The 20,171-nt window shown below is 45.5% G+C and overlaps 1 protein-coding gene across 2 annotated transcripts in view; it reads right to left on the minus strand.

The window, feature by feature from the left end:
- Positions 1-20,171, minus strand: part of EFHC1 (EF-hand domain containing 1) — a 97,832-nt gene that overhangs the window by 35,182 nt on the left and 42,479 nt on the right. The window contains exons 3-7 of one of the 2 annotated variants that reach the window (XM_068110223.2): positions 19,493-19,780; positions 16,374-16,523; positions 11,082-11,277; positions 10,604-10,824; positions 1,000-1,140 (exon numbers count right to left, since the gene is read on the minus strand). In XM_068110223.2, coding sequence (XP_067966324.2) covers positions 1,000-1,140; positions 10,604-10,824; positions 11,082-11,277; positions 16,374-16,523; positions 19,493-19,780 — 996 coding nt within the window. The remainder of the gene's footprint in view (positions 1-999; positions 1,141-10,603; positions 10,825-11,081; positions 11,278-16,373; positions 16,524-19,492; positions 19,781-20,171) is intronic. The other variant, XM_068110224.2, reaches the window with a different exon arrangement.

The raw sequence follows: 20,171 nt of genomic DNA on the forward strand, positions 1-20,171 counted from the left end.
TATTGAAAATTGGATCGCCACGTCAAAATCCAAGATGGCCGCCGCCATGTATGTCTGAACCTTGTGAGATGAATATCTTGGAAAATAAGCGAAGTACCAACTTCTAATTTGGTGTGTGGATGTATCTCGGCATAAGGAAGAACGCTATTGAAAATTGGGTCGCCACGACAAAATTCAAGATGGCCGCCACCATATATTTGTCTGAACCTTGTGAGCGAAATATCTCGAAAAATAAGCGAAGTACCAACTTCTAATCTGGTGTGTGGGTGTATCTCGGCATAAGGAAGAACGCTATAGAAAATTGGGTCGCCACGTCAAAATCCAAGATGGACGCCTCCATGTATGTCTGAACCTTGTGAGCGAAATATCATATCATAGCATGTTTTCTGCGTCTTCCACTTTGTCAACTCACATCACTTCCCCGACGGGCGACCGAGGTGTAACGCTTGTTCACTTTCCCATAGCAGGGAGGTCGGTGGTCTATTTGTCTTCTGCCGCCTCCTTTGTCTTGCACCCTCTGCTCTTTCCCTGCTTTGTCCCACCCCCCAAGTTTCTTTCTGTCGAGTGCATGCGATCCAACATCAGCCTCCTTTCTGGTGAAACTCCCAAAATCCAGAATCACTGCTCACCTCCACTCACTCATTCCTCTATTATACCACATGTTGAATCAACTTCCACATTCTATTCAATCTCGTTCTTTCTTCCAGGTCTTCAAGACAGCTGTTCAGCAACATCTCAGATCATCCCCCATCCAAAACCATCTACCACCATTAAACCCCCTCGCCCACCCCAAACTCATCTCCTTCCACAATTGCAGTTTTTCCTTCGCGAGATTTTGCGGCTGTATCCATCTTGTCCACCTCTGCATCCTCCACTACCCCTCATTCATCCCCACATCCCTTATTTGTCCAAGTCTCACTCTGTTTTTTTTTCTCATGATTTTTCAGCTCGGCCATCATCGTTATACTGGAAATGTTATTGTCGTGATTACATACTTACCAAGACTGCACTGTAACGTAGCACTTTGTTGTGGTTGTCGAGCATTTTCATGTAGTCTTTCTTTGGCTGCTGAGGAACGATAAACAGACAGTTCTGAAGAGAGTCCTCCAATGATCCAAAGCCGTTGTAAGGAGGCAACACCTGTGGAGAGATAGGAGAAAATAACACAAAGAGTGTGGCTGTGGTTATCGAGTTCCAATCCCATTAATTCATTCATTTCATCATTCACTTAATTCTGGAAGCTTTATTATATGCCCTCATTGCTCTGAAATGACAACTCAAGGATGCTAATAAAGAAGGGTCATCAGGTTTTTGCCCATGTACAGGAAGTAAATTTGCCAATAGTGATGCCCTCATGACCCACAATTGCTAAACATTTCCTTCATCTCAAAAAGTATATGAATTGTTGGACATGCAAAACATCTTTAAAATATGTCAAGAACATTTAAAATATTCAGATGCACTCGCAACAGTCAACAGTCGCAACAGTCAGTCAGGCACAGTGCATTCAGAAAATATTCAGACCCCTTCACTTTTATCACATTTTGTGATGTTTAAATTCATTTTTCCCCTCGTCAATCTACACTCACTACCCCATAATGACAAAGAGAAAACAGGATTTTAGAAAGTTTTGCAAATTTATTAAAAAGAAAAAACTGAAATATCACATTTACATAAGTATTCATACCCTTTGCTATGACACTTGAAATTTAGCTCAGGTGCCTCCCATTTCTCTTGATAATCTTTGAGATGTTTCTACACCTTGATTGGAGTCCACCTGTGGTAAATTCAATTGATTGGACATGATTTGGCAAGACACACACCTGTCTATATAAGGTCTCACAGCTGACAATGCATATCAGAGCAAAAACCAAGCCATGAGGTCGAAGGAACTGCCTGCAGAGCTCAGAGACAGGATTGTGTCGAGGCACAGATCTGGGGAAGCCTACAAAAACATTTCTGCTGCATTGAAGGTTCCCAAGAGCACAGTGGCCTCCATAATTCTTAAATGGAAGAAGTTTGGAACAACCAGGACTCTTCCTGGAGCTGGGCGCCCGGCCCAACTGAGCAATCGGGGGAGAAGGGCCTTGGTAAGAGAGGTGACCAAGAACCCAATGGTCACTCTGGCTGAGCTCCAGAGATCCTGGGTGGAGATGGGAGAAACTTCCAGAAGGACAACCATCACTGCAACACTCCACCGATATGGGCTTTATGGCAGTGTGGCCAGACGGAAGCCTCTCAGTGAAAGACACATGAAAGCCCGCTTGGAGTTTGCAAAAAAGCACCTAAAGGACTCTCAGACTGAGAAACAAGATTTTGTGGTCTGACGAAACCAACATTGAACTGTTTGGCCTCAATTCTAAGCATCATGTCTGGAGGAAACCAGGCACCGCTCAACACCTGCCCAATACCATCCCAACGGTGAAACATGGTGGTGGCAGCATCTGTGGGGGTGTTTATCAGCAGCAGGGACTGGGGGACTGGTCAGGGTTGAGGGAACAATGAACGTAACAAAGTGCAGAGATATCCTTGATGAAAAACTGAAACAGAGCTCAGGACCTCAGACTGGGCCGAAGGTTCACATTCCAACAGGACAATGACCCGAAGCACATAGCCAAAACAACGCAGGAGTGGCTTAGGGACAACTCTGTGAAGGTCTTTGAGTGGCCCAGCCAGAGCCCTGACTTGAACCCAATCGAACATCTCCGGAGAGACCTGAAAATGGCTGTCCACCGACGGTCCCCATCCAACCTGACAGAGCTTGAGAGGATCTGCAGAGAAGAATGGCAGAAAATCCCCAAATCCAGGTGTGCAAAGCTTGTCACGTCATACCCAAGAAGACTCGAGGCTGTAATCGCTGCCAAAGGTGCTTCAACTAAATACTGAGTTGAGGCTCTGAATATGTACTTATGTCAATGTGATATTTCAGTTTTTTTCTTTTTAATAAATTTGCAAAACTTTCAAAAATCCTGTTTTCTCTTTGTCATTACAGGGTGCTGAGTGTAGATTGATGAGGGAAAAATGAATTTAAACGATTTCAGCATAAGGCTGCAACATAACAAAATGTGAAAAAAGTGAAGGGGTCTGAATACTTTCTGAAGGCACTGTAGTTCCTTTCAATCAATATTGCCTCAAGGCTTTCAAACAAACTCACAATTTAAATGAGAAATGTACCGACAATTGAATTTTTTTTAAAGTAACTGAAAGGCCCCTGAGGGGGACCTCCCCTCCCCTCGCCTCCCTCTCCTCCAACCTTCCGTCTCCTCTACTCTCTTCTCTTACTCTCCTTCCTCATCCTCCTCCAACCTTCCTCCAACCCTCCTCCAACCCTCCTCCAACCCTCCTCCAACCCTCCTCCAACCCTCCTCCAACCCTCCTCCAACCCTCCTCCAACCCTCCTCCAACCCTCCTCTCTCTCCCTCCACTCTCCTTCCCCTCTGCTCCCATCCTCTCTTAATATTCCCATCAGCAAAGCAATCCTGCATTGCCCGGTGTTACGGCCTGAAGCACACCAAGCCAAGCCTTCAATCACACTGTCTTTATTTATGGATTATCACAGGAAAAATCTCTTCCTACACAAAACCAAGAAGGGAGAAAAGAGGGGGGAAAAAAGAGTAGGCCGGTCCAAGGGCGGGCCGGTCCAAGGGCGGGCCGGTCCAAGGGCGGGCCGGTCCAAGGGCGGGCAGGTCCAAGGGCGGGCAGGTCCAAGGGCGGGCAGGTCCAAGGGCGGGCAGGTCCAAGGGCGGGCAGGTCCAAGGGCGGGCAGGTCCAAGTGCGGGCAGGTCCAAGGGCGGGCAGGTCCAAGAGCGGGCAGGTCCAAGAGCGGGCAGGTCCCCAAGAGCGGGCAGGTCCCCAAGAGCGGGCAGGTCCCCAAGAGCGGGCAGGTCCCCAAGAGCGGGCAGGTCCCCAAGAGCGGGCAGGTCCCCAAGAGCGGGCAGGTCCCCAAGAGCAGGCGGGTCCAAGATTAGGCGGGTCCAAGAGTAGGCAGGTCCAAGAGTAGGCAGGTCCAAGAGTAGGCAGGTCCAAGAGTAGGCAGGTCCAAGAGTAGGCAGGTCCAAGAGTAGGCAGGTCCAAGAGTAGGCAGGTCCAAGAGTAGGCAGGTCCAAGAGTAGGCAGGTCCAAGAGTAGGCAGGTCCAAGAGTAGGCAGGTCCAAGAGTAGGCAGGTCCAAGAGTAGGCAGGTCCAAGAGTAGGCAGGTCCACGAGTAGGCAGGGTCCACGAGTAGGCAGGGTCCACGAGTAGGCAGGGTCCACGAGTAGGCAGGGTCCACGAGTAGGCAGGGTCCACGAGTAGGCAGGGTCCACGAGTAGGCAGGGTCCACGAGTAGGCAGGGTCCACGAGTAGGCAGGGTCCACGAGTAGGCAGGGTCCACGAGTAGGCAGGGTCCACGAGTAGGCAGGGTCCACGAGTAGGCAGGGTCCACGAGTAGACAGGGTCCACGAGTAGGCAGGGTCCACGAGTAGGCAGGTCCACGAGTAGGCAGGTCCACGAGTAGGCAGGTCCACGAGTAGGCAGGTCCAAGAGTAGGCAGGTCCAAGAGTAGGCAGGTCCAAGAGTAGGCAGGTCCAAGAGTAGGCAGGTCCAAGAGTAGGCAGGTCCAAGAGTAGGCAGGTCCAAGAGTAGGCAGGTCCACGAGTCGGCAGGTCCAAGAGTCGGCAGGTCCAAGAGTCGGCAGGTCCAAGAGTAGGCAGGTCCAAGAGTAGGCAGGTCCAAGAGTAGGCAGGTCCAAGAGTAGGCAGGTCCAAGAGTAGGCAGGTCCAAGAGTAGGCAGGTCCAAGAGTAGGCAGGTCCAAGAGTAGGCAGGCCCAACAGTAGGCCCCAGGGCAGGCCCAACAGTTGGCCCCAGGGCAGGCCCAACAGTAGGCCCCAGGGCAGGCCCAACAGTAGGCCCCAGGGCAGGCCCAGTGGTAGGCTGCAGTGCAGGCCCAGCATGAGAGGGTAGGAGTAGGCAAGTCCACAAGTAGGCCCCAGGGCAGGCCTAGTGGTAGGCCCCAGTGCAGTAGAGGTACGGCAGCAAGAGTTCGATCAACGTCACCCTTCAGGTAGAGAGGCGGCTGCAGGGGGGGGTTGAACCGGCATACCCTTCAGGTAGCGATTGCAGCTGGAAACTCTACAACCCCCGAAAAAGCATTCCGCCATGAGCCCTCCTCCAAAATGGCCACTCTCTCTCCTCTGAATCACCTTCCTGGCCCCTCCCCTGTCCCACAGCCAATCATAGGCTTTATACACATGGACCAAACCACTTGGTCTAACTCACAGGGGGGTGGGGGGGGAAGGAAGAAGTAAAAGGTCACAAACCGTAACACCGGGTACCTTTGCTAGTCTATAATAACAAAAGGCAATGTTTGTGTATGCATCTGTGTGTGTGTGTGTGTGTGTGTGTGTGTGTGTGTGTGTGTGTGTGTGCATGTGTGCATCTCCCGCATAACTCCAAAACCATGAAACATAGCGGCCCCAAAGTTTGCATGCATACTTATTGAACTCCAAGGGAGTGCATGAATAAGAACTGGGTATTTGGGTGTGTTTAAACACCCCTTTTGAAGATAATTTAGGTGGTGCTCATCACAAAAAAAATAATTAAGCCTTACCAAAAGGGCGGTGCAACATCCAGGTCAGCCCTCTGTCACATCGCTGGGTTCTTAAGCCGCCATTTTGTTTTGGCCTATTCCACTGTGTCTTGTCTTGGAACCATGATGACCTTTCACAGACTAATTAAAGCATATGATCGAAATCTGGATTTAGATTTCAGGAGCGGATCCAGCACATGATATAAGTATCGAAATCTGGAGCGGAATTTGAAAAATTTATGACATTAGCAATTCTTATAACGACTCGTAATTAAATTATAATTTTCCCACATATATCAATGTAATTATTTAATCCTGTTCATTCATTTAATTGCTTCACTATGTCCCCAGTGATGTTTATAATAGAGGACATGGATTTGTTCCCCCCCTCCCCCCTCCCCCACCCCTCCCCCCATTGGAGGAAGACCCTCTCGTGTTCAGGCTGTTTTTGCAAGCTCAGTCAGGGTTTCCCAGATAGCTCAGATGGCAGAGCACTGGTATGGTTTTACAGAGGACCTGGGTTCGATTCCTGGTCTAGGCATGTAGTTTTTTCCATACATATGAATTTAATCTTATAACTAAGCGTATATCTCATAAGTCATAACTAAGCTTTAGGCAGGGCTGTCCTTCCTCCTTCTCCATATTGCCAAATCATTAAACTTAAGTTTTTCTACTGTTCCATCAATTATATTAAGTGAAGAAAAGATTAAGGAATGTGTCCAAAGTGTAACTTTATTGAGTGCAAAGAAAATAATTAACCAGCAGGATCGACGTGAAGGCTTCCACAATCGTGCCTGGGTACTCTGTGGGGGAAATCTCTGGAGTTAGGACGGCAAAATAAATCTAATTAAAGATCGAATGAAAAGAACGTGGCCTGCTCTCTCCTCCTGCTATACTCGATTTAATTTATTGCCTTCCTTTAAAAAGTACAAAATACATTGATCGACGAACAAAGGCGTGTTTCAAGGTAAACCTTTGGGGTTGTCGTTTTGACGTACTTTATGTGTGTGTGTGTGTGTGTGTGTGTGTGTGTGTGTGTGTGTGTGTGTGTGTGTGTGTGTGTATGTGTGTATATAGATTACCACAACAGAACTTTGAGTGCAGTCATTAATCATAACATACAATTCTCTTTTCTAACCCCCCCCCCCCCCTCTCCTCCCCTTTCTCATTTTTCTCCTCCAACCCTATCTGTCTCTCCTCCACCCCTCTCTCTGCCTCCCCCCATCCTTTTCTCTGTCTCCTGCCATCCCTTTCTCTGCCTCCCCCCATCCCTTTCTTTGCCTCCCCCCCTCCCTTTATCTGCCTCCCCCCATCCCTTTCTTTGCCTCCCCCCCTCCCTTTCTCTACCTCCCCCCATCCCTTTCTCTGCCACCCCATCCCTTTCTCTGCCTCCCCCCATCCCTCTCTCTCTCTCCCATCCCATCCCTCTCTCTCCCATCCCACCCCTCTCTGTCTCTCTCCCACCCCTCTGTCTCTCCCCCACCCTTCTGTCTCTCCCCCACACTTCTGTCTCTCTCCCACCCCTCTGTCTCTCCTCCACTCCTCTGTCTCTCCCCCACTCCTCTGTCTCTCCCCCACTCCTCTGTCTCTCCCCCACTCCTCTGTCTCTCCCCCACTCCTCTGTCTCTCCCCACTCCTCTGTCTCTCCCCCACTCCTCCGTCTCTCCCCCACTCCTCTGTCTCTCCCCCACTCCTCTGTCTCTCCCCCACTCCTTTGTCTCTCCCACACTCCTCTGTCTCTCCCCCACTCCTCTGTCTCTCCCCCACTCCTCTGTCTCTCCTCAACTCCTCTGTCTCTCCCCCACTCCTCTGTCTCTCCTCAACTCCTCTGTCTCTCCCCAACCCTCTGTCTCTCACCAACCCTCTGTCTCTCCCCCACTCCTCTGTCTCTCCTCAACTCCTCGATCTCTCCCCGACCCCTCTGTCCATAGGCGTAGTTTGACCTCTATTTGGAGGGTTGGGGGGGTCGAGGGGGGGGGGGGACTGGAAGCGATTCCGCATTGCCCAGAGGGTACCTTTGCTCGTAAAAAAGAAAGAAATACAGCACGTCAATGCTCTTCGTGAAAACCATAAACATCACAAACAGTAAGTGAGGGAGTTAACTCATCAACAAGGCAAGATTCTTTGCAAGTTCGTATTCTAAATGTATTGCCCTCGTCTAGCAGGACACGACATTAACAGCATAACTGCCCCCCGACTAAAATTCAATCAGCATTCTCAACATCATTGTATGGATGAATCTTGTTAACTGTAAATAACAACAAAAAATCATCAACCCCAGGTTGAAATAATTATTCGGTGAGATTGGAATTTATCAACGGAAGTCAATAACATCGAGTTGACTGTCATGGGCAGTGAGATGTGGCTTATGTTTTGAGTGTTGACCCTTTCACAGTGTCCCTCTTTTGCTCTAATGAAGGAATAATGCTCAATGTCAGGTGTGGATAATACCACCACTTCCAATGTGGATAACATGCTCTTATCGACTTTGAGTTGATAAAATCCATTGTTTAACTTCTTCACCAACTCAGACTCAGACAGACTCCAATGAAAATTCACTTATCCACAGACTCAGACTCAGACAGATTCCAATGAAAATTCACTTATCCACTGACTCAGATTCAGACGGACTCTAATGAAAATTCACTTATCCACAGACTCAGACTCAGACGGACTCTAATGAAAATTCACTTATCCACAGACTCAGACTCAGACGGACTCTAATGAAAATTCACTTATCCACAGACTCAGACTCAGACGGACTCTAATGAAAATTCACTTATCCACCGACTCAGACTCCAATGAAAATGCACTTATCCACCGACTCAGACGGACTCTAATGAAAATTCACTTATCCACAGACTCAGACTCAGACGGACTCTAATGAAAATTCACTTATCCACAGACTCAGACGGACTCTAATGAAAATTCACTTATCCACAGACTCAGACTCAGACGGACTCTAATGAAAATGCACTTATCCACCGACTCAGACGGACTCTAATGAAAATTCACTTATCCACAGACTCAGACTCAGACGGACTCTAATGAAAATTCACTTATCCACAGACTCAGACTCAGACGGACTCTAATGAAAATTCACTTATCCACAGACTCAGACTCAGACGGACTCTAATGAAAATTCATTTATCCACCGACTCAGACTCAGACAGACTCCAATGAAAATTCACTTATCCACCGACTCAGACTCAGACGGACTCTAATGAAAATTCACTTATCCACCGACTCAGACAGACTCTAATGAAAATTCACTTATCCACTGACTCAGACTCCAATGAAAATGCACGTATCCACCGACTCAGACAGACTCTAATGAAAATTCACTTATCCACTGACTCAGACACCAATGAAAATTCACTTATCCACAGACTCAGACTCCAATGAAAATGCACGTATCCACCGACTCAGACGGACTCTAATGAAAATTCACTTATCCACTGACTCAGACTCCAATGAAAATTCACTTATCCACAGACTCAGACTCAGACAGACTCTAATGAAAATTCACTTATCCACAGACTCAGACTCAGACGGACTCTAATGAAAATTCACTTATCCACCGACTCAGACTCCAATGAAAATTCACTTATCCACTGACTCAGACTCCAATGAAAATTCACTTATCCACAGACTCAGACTCAGACAGACTCTAATGAAAATTCACTTATCCACAGACTCAGACTCAGACGGACTCTAATGAAAATTCACTTATCCACCGACTCAGACTCCAATGAAAATGCACTTATCCACCGACTCAGACCGACTCTAATGAAAATTCACTTCTCCACAGACTCAGACGGACTCTAATGAAAATTCACTTATCCACTGACTCAGACTCCAATGAAAATTCACTTATCCACAGACTCAGACTCAGACAGACTCTAATGAAAATTCAGTTATCCACCGACTCAGACCGACTCTAATGAAAATTCACTTATCCACCGACTCAGACTCCAATGAAAATTCACTTATCCACAGACTCAGACTCCAATGAAAATTCACTTATCCACAGACTCAGACTCCAATGAAAATTAACTTATCCACAGACTCAGACCGACTCTGATCGGTGATGCGGACAGACAAACAAACACACAAACATACACACACAAACACACAAACGGAGTGATCAACATACTTGGCAAAAATTTTTTTTTTTGCCAAGAAACGAGGAAGGAGAAGAGGAGGAAAGGAAACACGATGGTTGGGTTAGGGAAGGTAAATGGTGGCATAAGAGTTTGTCAGTAAGGATGAGGGATGGCATGAGATGGTGCACTGCCTGCTTAAAGCCTTGGAGGGGACAGTGAGATAGAAAGACTTCTGGAAGGCAATCCATTAACACCACCTAACAAAAGCGGCAATGCTCGGCGATGCCTCTTCGCGGTGATTGGGCCCCCCAATGAAAGTTGGGGAACAAATCTTCCACATTCTTCCCTGCTACCTGGATTTGTCAGGGCAGCGTGGTCACGGTCAGAGTGCCGATTGGTCCTCATGGACCGGCCCTTTCCCCCTTGTCTCTGTCTCTCTCTCTCTTTCCCTCACTCGCTTTCTCTAACTCTGTCGTGGCCTTGACTTCGTGAAGGCGGGGTACACCATCCTGGATGTGGGGGATCGTTCCCTGGAGATCGATCGGCTGTCGCGGTGCCGTGGGCTTGTTTGAGAGAACTGTCCGGGGCTATACAACAACAACAACAACAACACAAAAGCACAAATTGAAAAAAATTGAATGTATTATTATTAGTTGACTAAAACCTGGGCGTACATTCCATTAACAGTGTTTTCGTTTACAATTGAGAACTTTAGAACTATTTACTTTACATAAAAGTCGCTTGAAAGATTAGGTCACTGGGTCAAAACCCATTCCAATCCAAGGTGCTAAATGATAATGTGAGAAAAATCAACAGAATGAGAAAAATCAACAAAAATCAAAATGAGAAAATCAACAGGTAAAGTTTGAGGAAAAGCTATGGAGAGGAAAACACAGGTATGAGGCCTTCCTTTACAATATCGACACTTACTTTGGTCATGGGCGCTGACGGTGGCTCAGAGTGGTGAATTGTTGCGAGATCAGTAATACCAAGGTGTATTCGGTAGAATTTCTTTGTAAACTCATCGCAGTCACACACATGCAGAGTACAACCCAATATGAGGAGTTTGCGACCGGGCAGGAGATCAGATGGGCTTAACCACTCAGCAACCTCCTGATCGGTCAGTTCCAGTACGCAACTTGGGAACAGTGCTGGGAGATCCACAGAAAATACCTGTATTGTTCATTTATTTTTGACTTATTCATAAAGTACAAGTGATTTTTGGTGTTATTAACAAAGTATATATGAGAAGGAAACATCAAGTGAAGTAGAATCATGGAAGATCTCCAATGCTTTGTTGAAATTTGTTATCAATAACGAAAAGGTCAAACCCCGCATTCAGGGTTACAGTTTATATTGCTATCATTCCATACTGAGTCTCACTTCCTCAGAGCATTCCTGCACTCACCGTCACCAGTCTCTTTTAGAATCTTGGGCAGGCGCTGCCGCCGTATGAGCACATAGAAGGGATCTCGGCCCTCGTTCACCTGGGGCTCAGCACGCACCTCAAGCGTATTATCTGCTAGGAAGTAGTGAACCACGCAGGGGCGAGGAGGCCCTGCCTTCTTATGGGGTTCCTCCCATAGACAATAAAAGCGCAGAACCTGGAGGCAGATGAAAATACTGTTGAACGGCACCAAAACAGAGTACGATGTTTAAATATGGTCACGTAAAAAAGAAACTGTCATCCACACGTCGTGAAGAATTTCCTCATTTGGAACAACTTTTATATTTGGTATAAACCATCTGAAATGCTTTCTTTTGTCCAACGTCCCTCCACCAAGGTCGAAGACGGGGGACGTAAAAATGAGCTCCGATCGACCGACCGATCATCCGTCCATGTACTTTTGTGTACGCGATATTTCAAAAACCGTTGAATATTTAGCTTTCATGTTACAGATATCTATTCCTCATGACATTATCTCCACCTGATTAGATCACGGCTGTGATTGGCTGAATTCTGTTTCCATGGCAACCATCTCGGTAACTTGGCTTGCGTATGCGATATTTCAAATACGGCTCAATATTTAGCTTCGTATTACACACATCTATTCCTCATACCACCCAAAAGGTGCGAGACCTGGAGTATCAGCTCCTTGTTAATTATTTTATTTTTAAAAACCATGCAAATCGCATTCTACTTTTATTCATCAAATGCACTTCAAGTGAAAGGAAGATTCAAACTTAGTGCAATAATCACTGCGAAACAATCACTCCCATCTATTTCCTTAACAATCCTCTTGAAGAATTTCAGTCATTCAAACATTTGGGCCTCACCAGTCATTCCAGTCATTCAAACTTTCAGCGATGATCATTCTTGGTCAAGCCTTTTCAGATCAGGTATTCCACACTGATAGCTTATTCTTGCTTTCAAAGCACTCCATCTATACCACTTGGTCCTACACCATTAGAGGAGAGATGTCGTTCAGCATGTTTGTTGAAAACCTGTCACCATGTTTAACTTCTGCATAAGTCCTATAAATTCGAATATTATACTTTCTAATAGCAATATGAACAAATCAACACTCCAAAGCGACATATTTTGTGAAACATCAATTTAATGTAGGGTAACGGTCTCTCTGAAAAGAACGTCTCTCTGAAACCTTGTCTCTCTGAAAAGACCGTCGGGAAAACCCTCCCATCTATTTTCTCAATAATCCTCTTGAAGAAGTTCTGTCACTCAAGCGTTTGGGTCTCACTATATGCCATGATCTGTCCTGGGAAAACCGCATTTCCAAGCTGGCCTCCAAAGCCAATCGCTGACTCGGCATCCTCCATCGGGCTAAGTCCTTCTTTGGTACAACTGACCTCCTCCACACATACAAAGCTTTCTTCCGCAGCTTCATGGAGTACTGCTCTCCCCTCTGGGCTGGTGCTCCTGCCTCACTCCTAGCTCAGCTTCACGCTGTAGGAACCAAGGCTTTTAGGATCATTGGTATCTCCCACAATGAACCTGATTCTGATGGCCTTTAACTCTCTCACCATAGGCAGGTTGGTGGTCTGTCTAGCTTCTACTGACTCCTCTCCAGCCTAGCTTCCGCTGCTCTGTCTGTACTCTGCACCCCCAATTGTTCCTGCAGGCCACTAAAGGTCTGCCAGCAACCCTCTTTGGTGAAACTGCCAAAATCAAGACTCTCTTCTCACCCTCACTCTTTCATTCCTCTTCATTCCCACCTCTGGAAAAAAACTCCCACACTCTCTTCAATCCCACTCCTCCCTCCAGGACTTCAGAACAGTTGTTCACCACCATCTCATGTCTTCCACCATCCAAAACCTTGGTCTTTTCTATCCCCGTTAATCTACCCCAAACCCACCTCCTTCAAATTCCCTGTTTTCTTTCCTGAAATCCCTTGTAGTGTCCATCTTCTTTATCCCATGTACCCCACTCCACCCCTCTCCCATCCACAGATATCCCGATGTCCCTGTTCCCTACTGTTGTTGTGCTTCCCTCTCTCACCCCCTCTTGTCTCCTGCTCCCTTTATTACATGCTCTATGCGTTAGCTCTTACACGAGCCTCAAATAAGTACATACAAAAAACAAACAAAAAAAAAACATCCTGTTGTGGAAAAGACAGGTAGTGGGTGAAATTGCATCGTGACAATATTTATATAGGTCAGTTATCTACGCGGTGAATGTCTTAAAATAAGCATGTTCTTCAAGATCCCCATGCCCATGGAATACTTATCCCGCACAGTCGACTTGGTGCGAGCCAAATCTTCTGTTTCTTCAGGGTTTTTTTTACTTTGATGCAATATGGCTGTCAGACCACGTGACTGATGACGTCATACATTTACATTCTCCACTACAATTGTTGCGTAGATCACGCTCAAGAAATTTCAAACTGACAACTAAGTGTTGTACTTGTCGAATTATGACGTCATAATGAAGGCACCAATGACGTCATCATTAACACCACATTCCCCATGCGAAGTTCCTTACAATGTCACGTTTCAATTTTTCCATGGAGCGGTTTCAGAGATATAGAGGTCCAAAGTTTTTTGGATTTTCCAAGATGGTGCCCGTACCATGTGACCCATAATGTCATAATTATCACTAAAAAATTCTACACGAGTAAACGCACACGATGGTGAAAATTTCATGTCAATCAGACCAATGGTTGCCGAGAAAATGAATTTTAAAAATGCAGACATTTACGACATATGTACGCATGCAACCGATCCTGATCGCTTAACCCAGGTTTTCGCTTCGCTAGCGCAGGATAATTATTCAGGGAAGAGTCGGACAAAATGTTTTTGAACACAAATCAATTTTGCTCTCTACAATTAAAATTCAATCCTGTGTGTGACAAAAATCCAACGGTATATTTTTAAAGCCTCGGTTTTCTCAAAAGCCTTACTTGCTGTAACTTAATGCTTTCAAATTGAGATTTAATTCGGGTATGAAACTGAGCATGTGATTATTTGAAATCATCTGAAACTACATTGAGTCTGCTTAGCAGGCCCAAGAGAGGGAAATTTTATTATTAGTGAACTGAAACTACTGTAGTACTGTATTGTTGTAGTTATCCAATCATTCCAGTTGCCTGTTTTGACTCCAGTGAGTGCACTCAATACAACCGCAGTGGTCAACTGATTTTAAAATCCCCAGCCGGATCACGTGCCCAACAGTCACGATACCGTACTGATTGGGGGCACCGGATCGGTCGAGTGCTACACCAGTTATGTACTATTTAGGCCGAGTGAGCCATCGGCAAGTGGCACTGTCTGTGTGTGCGGCGTTAATTGCCGCCGCAAATTATCCGTCAGTGGGCCTCCCTTGATTACCAGGGAAATCACGACAACCTGAATTCACCTCGAGACCAGGAACATTTATTAAGCCAATAATGGTCACAAGGAAGGGAACACAAGGAAGCAAGCAATAACAATTAATGATTAATAAAAACCCCTTACTCATTACTGTATGTACGCACCCACGAAACAATGAATGATCTGGATCTGTAATTAACTAAGCCTTATCTGGGTCTACAGACACATCACACCACAGGGGGTAGACCAGAGAGGTGACAGGATGGAAATACCCTGGCTGTACCCAGCGGGACACAACAGGAAAAGATGAGCAGTGCCCAGCAATCCAGTCATGTCCTTGCACAGAAGGTGAGCTCCATGCGCAGCTCATGTGTGGGATGAAAGGGAAGGCATAGCTGGCGCTTGGCTGGCTGGGGTGTGACATCACACGGCAGCTCAAGCACATCAATGCAGCTTCTCCTCGGGTCAGTCCCAGGCATCTGCTACTCACCCCTACCGCTTTCTCCTCCCCATTGCACATTCTTCTATCGTCTCTGGTCCCAGCTCACACCGTGACAACCGTGCCCCTCCCCTTTCACTCACCACTGGCCAGAAGGTATGTTTGATGGGTGGAGGATCGCTCATCTCTTTATTGTCACCCGGATGGCCCTTCCCATTTCCTTGGACATGACTGGCAGGTGCTTTCTCGCCCAAACTGCAGGATGATGCCCTACCCAGATACTAAAAAGAGACATTTAAGACGAATTCCAAAGTGTAGAACATAAAATAAAAGGCTCACAGGGTTGGTGTTTTTAGGCACATACACTGGGGAGGGTGGACATTGTCTGTCTGGACATAAAGCGACACATATCTAATATCACAATTAACTATCTCATGCTTACTCTAAGATATTCAATACAGAGATAACTGAACTATATAACTACAGTCACTATGCAATGTTACCCCTAGTTGTCATTTCCACAACATGATGCTAGTGATTCATCCAGGCATCTGTCTGGTTCATTATTGCCGAAACCTTTTTAGGATGATCATTAAGATTATTTCAAAATAAAATCCCCTTATTCACATATTAAGCGGGTTGTCATTAGATGACAAAGGCTGTCATTAGATCACACATACAAGGCTTTCATCCGCAGCTCAATGGAATACTGTTCTCCCCTCTGGGCCGGTGCTCCTTCCACACACTGAGCTCGGCTTCATGCTGTTGAAACCAAAGCTTTCATAATCATTGGAATCTCCCGCGATGAAGCTAACTCCGAGGGCCTTTCACTCACTCACCGCAGGCAGGTAGGTGGTATTTCTGTCTTCTACGGACTCCTCTCCAGCCTAGCTCCACCAGCTCTGTCTGTGCTCTGTCCCTCAAATATTCCTACAGGTCACACAAGAGCTGCTTGCAACCCTCTTATGGTTAAAACTGCCAAAATCAAGACTCTCTAATTCACCTTCACTCTTTCATTCCTCTTTTCTCCTGCCTCTGGAACAAACTCCCTCACTATATTCAATCCCACTCCCCCCTCCAGGTCTTTAAAACAGCTGTTCACCACCATCTCTTGTCTTTCCCCATCCAAAACCTTGATCTTTTCTACCCCCGTTAATTCACCCCAGATCCACTTTTTTGAAATTCCGACTTCTGTCCTGGAAGTCCTAGCAATGTCCATGTGTTTTATACCTCTCCCACCCCCCACTCCCCTCCTTCCCATGCCTCCTCCCACCAAGCCCTCTCCCTCCCACAGATCTCCCGATGTCCCTGTTCTCTGCTGTTGTGCTTGTTTGCTTCCCTCTCTCTCCCCATCTTGTTTCCCGCTCCCTTGATGTTATGTTTTATGTGTCAGTTTGTCTTTTTGTGATTAATGTTAGCTCTTACACGAGCGTCGATCTTTTATACAAAAAAGAAAGAAAAAAAAAGGTCAAAATTCCAACTATCCACGCCTACCTTGCGGTCAAAAGCAAGGAATTGTTGAAACTTTTTTGGGGGAGATGGACCGGTCTCACGCTGAAGATATTTTCCATGTGATGCCATAAATGGATCTTCAGGCATCTCTTCTGGAGTATTCAACAAGACTCCTTCACTCTGCAAAAAGTCCTGCAATGGAGATGCGTAAATGAAACAAAGTTTACAAGCAATGAGTCCTGAATGACGGAAGTCTTATCTTAGCTCTTAAACGTACAAGACAGACGATTCTATGATTGTGTGTGGTGATTCATATGGGAAAAATAATTAAACACTATCGACCTTGACATTCTCACTAACATACTCATTTCTTTACAACCTTGAGTTAATCTCTCTCCCTCGCAATCCTCCACAAAAAATACGTTAGATAATCACATCTCTCGGCTTCCAACTGGAATTCAAAAATGTGAACTTTTCAAGAACGGCAACCTTTTACGATGACATTCATCGCTGCCTCACATGATCATATTGCTCGGTGCTCGAAACTTTGGGATTTGAACTGATATTTAGAAGTTCAGTAATAATGAATTATGGTTGTTGCTGATGAACCCAGGAGGAACTGATTCAAATACAACTCAAGTTAAGCTACCGTAAAATGGGGTGAATAGGGACAGCAAGGTGAATAGGGACAGCAAGGTGAATAGGGACAGCAAGGTGAATAGGGACAGCAAGGTGAATAGGGACAGCAAGGTGAATAGGGACAGCAAGGTGAATAGGGACAAACTGAAAAAAAGTTCGGGACCTTTTTTCGCTGGAAATTGATAACCATACTGATTTGTTGATATTTGGGTTGAAAGTGTTCTCTTGTTTTTTTAAAAAGCAACTGATAGTCCCTACTAACCCCATATATGGGTTAAATAGGAATAAATAGGATTTTTATGGCTGTCCCTATTCACCCCGTTTTACAGGTGAATAGGGACAGTCACTAATACAATAAAATAATAATCAAGAAATCGGGACAGTTTGGAGAAACTTTTTATCCCATATTTTTTTCATTGGCACCGTGGATTATATTATGGGTGCATATTATGTGCATCCATCTGAGCTATCAATTTAGCAATAAGTTGGAAACTCAGGATTGTTTCTTGATTATTATTTTATTGTATTAGTGACTGTCCCTATTCACCTGTAAAACGGGGTGAATAGGGACAGCCATAAAAATCCTATTTATTCCTATTTAACCCATATATGGGGTTAGTAGGGACTATCAGTTGCTTTTTAAAAAAACAAGAGAACACTTTCAACCCAAATATCAACAAATCAGTATGGTTATCAATTTCCAGCGAAAAAAGGTCCCGAACTTTTTTTCAGTTTGTCCCTATTCACCTTGCACCCCATTTCACGGTACATTACTCCTCACAGGATCATATTGTTTGATAAATAAAATCAGCCATTATCCCCATTTAAATCAAGGCGACGAAGAACATTGGAATAAAAGTGGAGTTTCTATGCTGAGCACGTAGGTCGAGAGCACGCGTGCACATTAGGGTAAGATGAAAGCTTTCTCAAGTGAGACATATTATTGTTTCAGCAATAACTTCCCCCCATTGTTTAGGCCGAGTTCCATTGTTGGCTACAGCTTGTTAACACTCGGATTGTGATCCATCCTCCTGATTGAAGCATTTGAGCAGCTTTGATTGCATGGAACACGATGATGCATCGTGGTAGCTTCAATGCAATGCTATATGAAATGGTAACTCCATTTTACAAAGGTATGAAAAGCTAGTACCAAAATGCACCTGAAATAAACCAATTCAAACTTGTAAAGGAATACGAGTACTGCAGGCTATTACAATCGGGGTAAATCGACTGACTTGGGGTCCACATTTCAATGATCGAAGACTGGCTCGGAAGTCGAGGCATGCGTGATCGACTGCAGATGGAATGGCACATGTGGTTCCACAAGGACGGTGATTTGAAACATGCCAGAGGTTTGATATCACGAGAGTGATCGTTAGATAAATCAATTTGTCAAAGCAATTGAAATATATGCAACGACAGTACCAATAACTCGATTTGGAGGTGCTTGCAGGTTATGAACACCAGGATTGTTCAGTCGTGATAACAAATTTTTGCGTTTTTAACAGTAGAGAGGTCTACATACCATTTTACAAGGAATGACTTTGGAGCAGGCCATTTGACCCTGTATGCTCATGTGCTTTATCCTCATTGCATTCACTTAATCTATCAATAAACTTATCTTATCGATACTAACCGCATTCACGCCCTTAACTAACGAAAGGTAGCCAGGGTGACACTCATGCAAAGACCTTCTCTTTTCAAGATGTATCATGGGATAATTTCATAACATCCACAACCTAAATGCTGATGTCCGGTTTCACGTCCACTTGGTCCCGAAGGAGGACATGCTCTGAAATGCAGGATCATCTGCAGGATGGCGGCTTTAGTCGATTCTACTTTACAAGAGTACAGATCACGGACAAGATAGTTAAAAGGTAATCATGTTACCAACTGTCCTATGCAGCTATCCCTCACCCTCAACAACAAGCTTTTCATGGATACTATCCAAGTACAAACTGAGATCGACAGTTTAGCTTGAGAGACCTGGCAGGAGTGGGCATATTTATGCCGATATGTCATTGGTTCGTCCGTTGGTATGCAGGAGAAGGGTGCGGCGTCGGATCAATGGCTGAGGGCACTGTGCTGCTGATGCTGCTGCTGATCAATGCTGTGCTGCTGATGCAGTGCCCTCTGCTGGTTAGGACAGGAATTTGTAATTTTGTCATGATGCTGGCGATAGCTCGCCTCATCCTCACGAAGGACACCATGGAATCTTTAACACCCACCAACTAATGCTAGCAGACCGGACACCTGTTTATCGTCCATCTGAGTGATGGCACACATATTGATGAATCATCCTGCCTGTGTAACACCGGGATGACATTTTATAGCTGGGTCGGGATTCAAAATAAGACTACTCGGCTTAGAGACGAGTGTGCGTATCTCGAGGCCATCCGATCAGCCCTATGTGTCATTGGTGAGTAATGCATTGTCGGAATTTGCTTCATAATTTCATTCTCAATGGTAGAATAAATAAATATTGAAAGTAGCATCAAGAATAGGTACATTGAAAGACATACTGCAGTGAAGCGGTCACAGTTGATGATGCGGAAGACTTTTCCATAGCAGTTGAAGTTAATAGCTATGTTGAGGTCCTTCCAGTGCCAGGTAGAGCCTTGGTCATTCTTGGGCAGTTTGTGTCTCTTTATAAGAGTGCCATGCACCATTCCAGAGTTTTTAACCGATGGTTCATTCACTGCCATGGTGTCGTCCTCAAGATAGTACAAGATATGCACCGGGCGCACACGATACCTTTCATATGGAGACTCCAACACTGACTGCTTGAAGTATGCATTAAACTTCAGAACCTGTAGATGAATAATTATAGTAAGATTATTAACAGCTCAACATGGTTGATCATAATCATCACATTTACAATCTTATTCTGCGCATGCACTATTGTTAGTATCACTGCTTCCATATGTACAAGTTACAGTACAAGTTACAAGCTCGTATTGTGCACATGTACACAATACGAGCCTGTAACTTGTACATGTGCACAATACGAGCCTGCTTCCAGCTTGTACGTACATATCCCCAGACCAGACCCACGGCACGGAGTTTCTCCTCGTACCGCTCACGAGCGACAGTATCCAATTCGTCTGCATAATTATACGCTGTAGCGGTTACCTTATTGGGACATAATCCACGGGCACGGGCCAGTGGGGCTTTTGAAGATGTGGGCGTGACGTACGCGCG

Source organism: Myxine glutinosa, chromosome 3 (genome assembly GCF_964187855.1).
Source record: "Myxine glutinosa chromosome 3, kmMyxGlut1.1, whole genome shotgun sequence".
In the NCBI taxonomy this organism is placed as follows: Eukaryota; Metazoa; Chordata; class Myxini; order Myxiniformes; family Myxinidae; genus Myxine; species Myxine glutinosa.